Genomic DNA, 5,494 nt, shown 5'->3' on the forward strand with positions numbered 1-5,494 from the left:
GCAGGGAGCAAGCTGTGGGACCCTCCTAGGCCTGCCTGGAAACTGCAGCACAGCGCTATTTATAACCCTCGCCTCTGGCCGCCTCCTGTCAGGGTGGCTCCATATTTCTGCATCTCGCTGAAGCATGCAGCAGGCAAACGAGAAAAGAGGAAGACGCCAACCCAGTCGAAGTTCTGTTGTAGGACGTGCCTCAGTAGAGCGCATTGATTTCGGGAGCTGGGTCCCCTCCGCAGGCGGTGTGGTAGGCTGTCCCTTCCCCGTGATTCTGCCAACATTGTCACCACCTTCCCCCTTTTGAGTGCCACGTGTCCACACGTCCCTACGAAAGACAGTTTTGAAGTCTAGTGGTTGCATTCTTCGTCTGCCCTCTAGCATCTGAACAGGTTTGTAGTTCTATCAAGGCTCTGCGCTACGTGTGAGGCTGTGGTTCTGTGTGACTGTGAGTGCAGTACACAGACCCGGTCTCACCTAGTTAAACGTCAGCTCTCCCGGTGAGGGAGGCAGGCAGAGAAAGGGCCAGGCCTTAGCAGCTTTCCTGTGTGTGTGTGTGTGTGTGTGTGTGTGTATGCATGTGTGTGCGTGTGGTGTGTTTAAATCCAGTTGGTTTCTTTCATTCTGGGTAACTGATTCTTTAAGGTCTCGGGTCCGAAGGGCAGAGTGCTTTAGCCATGTTGTTCCCTTCCAGCTGTGAACCCCACCCCTAGCAGCTGGAGCCTGGACAGTGGGAAGGAGGCCAGGAGCATGGCGGAGAGCGGGAGGCTCCTCTCGCCCCCTGTCCCTCCGAGACCCGCACTGACGGGTGGGTATATGACGCGTGTGCATAGTCGCTTCTCTGCAATAACCACTGCGCTGACTGCTCCCGCTGTGGATTGCGCAGAGAACGGCAGGGGGTGGTCCTGGAGCGGGGAGCCTCCGTAGCTGCCTAACGCGTGGGCGCTGTCCCTCCCTCTGCTGAACTGCTGCTACACTGTGTTCCTCCTGAGCTCTGACGGGAGCGTGTTCTCTGCACGCTGCGGGCTGGCACTGCCCTCCTAGCCACCTCCTCCGCGGCAGCCTCTGCTGGCGCGCTGCTTCCTTCCCTCTCGTGTGGAGCTGATGCCAGCGCCGCAGGCAGCCCTGAAACAGGCACTGACGGACCCTAACTCTGATGGGCGGCTGGGGACAACTACCCCCATGCCACGCTGTCTGCTGCCCGGAGAAGACCGTATTCGATCACTTCTCGAAGGCCTGAGTTAGAGTTCAAGAACCCTGACAGTAATGGTGGGGGAAGCTGCCTGTGAGGTGACAGCAGGAACAGGGCCCCGGTCCTCCTGAACAAGCCCTTTACTCTGACCTTCACGGGGGGTGTCGCTGAGAGGGCTGACCCGCCCTGCCAGCTCCCCTACCCTGGTGCTGGGCACAGTCTTCCCAACACTTAACGCAGGTCGAGAGTAGTTCTGAAACTATGAATACACCCAGCCTCCGGTAAGAGGAAATACGATGCCATTGCCTCGGTGGGCTTTCCTGGAGGGTCCGTTTCATTTGCTGCATTTTAGCATCTTTTTTTTGTTTACTAAGAAGAGGAAAGTGACTTTCTTTTTATGTACTTATTTATATACACATTTTTAAAATTGATTTTAGAGAGGAAGGGAGAGGAAGAGAGAGATTGAAACATCAATGATGAGAATCATTGATCAGCTGCCTCGTGCACGCCCCCTACTTGGGATTGAGCCACAACCTGGGCACGTGCCCTGCCTGGGAATCAAACCTTGACCTCCTGGTTCATAGGTCGACGCTCACCCACTGAGCCACGCCAGCCAGGCAGCCTTTCTTTTTTAAATAAAACTCTGCTGCCAGGTTTTCTGTCGCTGCCGTAGCTAAAGGCCACCAGCAGGGTCTGAAAGGCCGTGAGAGCTTTAAGCAGAGCAGGAGCCACTGGGCTCAGCTGTGAAGTGCACCAGTGTCACTGCGGCCCCCCCGGTGAGGACTCGGCCACCAGGTGACTCGTGTTCTGCCGTTAAACCTGGTTGTGTGGCTGCAGCATTTCAGCAGCTGTCAGTTGGGGGCGGTTCAGTTCCTAGGCCCATTCAAACCTGTAGGCAAGGGTCCTGGCAGGGCTGGCATAGGCTCCGTGCGAGAACGCCTTCCTAAGCAGCGGCTCTGTGAGCTTGAGCGGGCTGGTGCGCAGGAGGGGTCACTGCACACGAGCCAGGAGAGGCCCCGGCGCCCACGGGTGACTGACCTCTGCAGGGTAGCGTGGCGGGCTGCCTCCCTTCCGTACAGATCCTCCTGGTCTGTCCTCTGTCTTCATCTGTGCTCTCTGTGGGGGCAGGGGGGTGTCTGGACTGTCTGTCTCCGCTTCATCCTTTTTGCGGTTTCCTGTGAGTTATCAACCTCCCGTGACAGCCGGGGGGGGGGGGGGGGGGCTCGGGGAGCGGGCACGGGCAGCTCACCACAGAGCAATAAACCCCGAACTCATGAACCCCGACTTGGTGGAATTAGGAGAGGCGTCTGCACTCTGCATAGAGCAGTTCATCCATCCACGTGCCGGGTCCTGATGTGGGGCTGGGCCGGTGGGCGGGAGGAACACGCCTGTCTGCCCAGATGATGAAATCTAGGGCACCACCCCCCTCCGCACCCCCATCCTCCATCCTGGGGACCAAGGGGGACCGGAGTACAGGCATTAGGGGGCTAGTGGTCGTGGCCAAGGGTTTCTACGGTTCACAGTGCGGGGTGGGGGCATGCAGTCGGAGGCTGGAGTCCGTGTGCCTCTGGACCTAGTCAGTCTGTGCTGCCCAGGGCCCTGGGCTTCCCTTTGCCGCTCAGGCCGCAGCCAGCAGCGTCTGTGGAGACCGCTCCCGGCCCCCACACCCACAAGCACCTGGGCTTTGGGGAAATGGAAGGGACGATGGGCCCTCCGGGGCCCTGCCACTGAGGCCCAGGCATCCTGCTCGGCTGTGGCTTTTCACTCCTCTCCCAGTCCGGACGCTGCCAACCTTGGGTGACTTACGCCCCCACGCCCCTGCCCAGTCCTCCTGCCCAGGGCCACCTGTGGGTTTGCACACGCAGAGGGCACGCCCGGGGGTCACCGCCCGGTGTTTCTGAATTGAAACTCTCTCTCTTTACAGCTTCGCCTGCGAGACACACGGCGCCGGTCTCCCCCTCACCTGCCGGGCGGTCTCCGTTGAAGGTACGGCTGTCGTTTAACTGAGCCTGGGATGGGCCCCGTGTTCCCTCCCCCCTGAGGAGCCCCCTGGTCCGTTAGCAGGGCTTTCATTTGCACGGAGCAGGCAGAGAAGTGGGGGGCAGCGCGAGGAAGGCGGGGCGGGAGCAGCCCTGGGCTTTCCCCTGGGGGTGCCGCCTCCGCTGACGCAGCCTGTGTTCAGGTTATTAGCCTCGCTCGCTCGCAAATGGTGCCAGTGAGGGTGTGCAGCCTGGAGAGAGACACCGAATTAGGAAAGAAATATGGTCCCAGTGTCACCTCCTAGGACCATGGTCGGCGAACTGCGGCTCGCGAGCCACATGCAGCTTTTTGGCTCCTTGAGTGGCTCTTCCACAAAATACCACGTGCGGGCGCATGTACAGTGCGATTGAAACTTCGTGGCCCATGTGCAGAAGTCAGTTTTTGGCCTGGGCGAGTCCATTTTGAAGAAGTACTGTTGATATTTTGCTCTGTTGACTAATGAGTTTGCTGACCACTGTCCTAGGACATGTTCAGCCTGCCCTGGTTTAAGAGGCATTAAAACCCACAACACCTTGAATCGACATCAGGATCAAGGTGTCCGAAATAGTGTTCTGGGCCTTTTGCCTTCTCATCAGCCTCGTCCACTCTGACAAAGCCAAACCCACTTTCTCTTTTCCTATTTTCTTTAAAAAAAAAAAATGTTTGTATTGATCTCAGAGAGGAAGAGAGAGAGATAGAAACATCAATGATGAGAATCATCGATTGGCCGCCTCCTGCATGCCCCACACTGGGGATCGAGCCCACAACACGGGCATGTGCCCTGACCGGGAATTGAACCCTGACTTCCTGGTTCGTAGGCTGATGCTCAACCACTGAGCCACACTGGCCAGGCTCTTTTCCTGTTTTCTACCAAGACTTTCGAATACATTAATGAAAAGCCAGGCAGTGCAATGACTTTTTAAAGCTTTAAAGATCAGACGTTTGTCCGGGTCTGTAGACACGGGCTATTGAACATCTCTGAGCAGACACAGCCCCTCGTGGAGGTCAAGGGTAGCCGTCCAAGGGTAGATGCCCAAGGGTAGGGTGTCAGGCTGAGGGCAAGGCCTGCCAGTCCGTGTGGGCGTGGTGCCCAGAGCTGCTGCCCGGAGGCAACTGCAGTGGAAAGAATGATTTCATCCCTGAGTGACGGGGACCTACACGCTCCCTGTCCCTTTCGAGGGGGAGAGGTTTCTAGGTGACATCAAAGGAAAACAGGTCCTGCGCCGTCCGAGCAGCAGCTGCTCATAGAAACCGAGAATCTGAAACGGGAAACCAAAAAGAGGGAGGAAATCGCAAAGAAGCGTGATTTCGTTCATGTTGCCCATGTTTCCGACAGTGCCAGTTCCCTGCTGGTTTTGTTGTCTCCGCCATGGCGGTCCCGAGAAAGCCCTGGCCTGTGCCTGCTCTGCAGGCCGGGGACTGTGGTCCCGGTGTGACGGGGAGGGGAAAGCGCCGTGGCCGTGGCGTTTCCACAGCTTCCCACCCGCCTCGCGCTCCCTCCCACGTGGCGCTACGGACCAGTACCTGCACCTTTCCCTGGATTTTGCAGAGTAGTAATAAGACTCTAAGTCTTAGAGGTTGGCTCTTAAGAACAGAAAGAACAAAGGGATGGAAATGTTGAAATAGCTGAGTGGATAGTGCTGTGCAGCAGACCTGCATCCATCCTCACTGCCCGCCTCTGTGGCCACGTGGTCACAGTGGGGTCGCAGTGATGGCGAACCTATGACACGCGTGTCAGAGGTGACACGCGAACTCATTTCTTTGTTGATTTTTCTTTGTTAAATGGCATTTAAATATATAAAATAAATATAAGTCTTTGTTTTACTATGGTTGCAAATATCAAAAAATTTCTATATGTGACACGGCACCAGAGTTAAGTTAGGGTTTTTCAAAATGCTGACACGCCGAGCTCAAAAGGTTCGCCATCACTGGACTCTAAGGGGTGGCTGGGCGTGTTGTGACTCCTGGGGTCCAGGAGAGGGCGCTCTGCCCTAAGCTCCTCGCCCTATTGTGACTGATGGTGCTCTCCTGTCTTATTTTGGACAAAACCAGCAGTGCATTGGGCCTCTCGGTTGGCCCTGCTTCATTTCCGGCCCCGCTAAGGGGAAGGGTTTGTGTCTCCCACATTATTTTGTTTAAAAAGAGAGACCAAGGTCAAGTTGGTCCAAGAGGACATTTTTCAAAGTGTGTTTGTCCCAATGTTACCTCCTAGAATAGTGGTCAGCAAACTGCGGCTCGAGAGCCACATGCGGCTCTTTGGCCCCTTGAGTGTGGCTCTTCCACAAAATACCG

General features: G+C 56.5%; 1 protein-coding gene across 1 annotated transcript in view; it reads left to right on the top strand.

The window, feature by feature from the left end:
* DOCK4 (dedicator of cytokinesis 4) overlaps positions 1 to 3,245 on the top strand; it is a 90,231-nt gene extending 86,986 nt beyond the window's left edge. The window contains 2 exon segments of the mRNA XM_023751001.1: positions 686 to 799; positions 3,108 to 3,245. Of these exon segments, the coding sequence (XP_023606769.1) occupies positions 686 to 799; positions 3,108 to 3,190 (197 nt within the window). The 3' untranslated portion in view covers positions 3,191 to 3,245.
* The last annotated feature ends 2,249 nt before the right edge of the window (positions 3,246 to 5,494 follow it).

Source organism: Myotis lucifugus, unplaced genomic scaffold (genome assembly GCF_000147115.1).
Source record: "Myotis lucifugus unplaced genomic scaffold, Myoluc2.0 scaffold_18, whole genome shotgun sequence".
NCBI lineage: Eukaryota > Metazoa > Chordata > Mammalia > Chiroptera > Vespertilionidae > Myotis > Myotis lucifugus.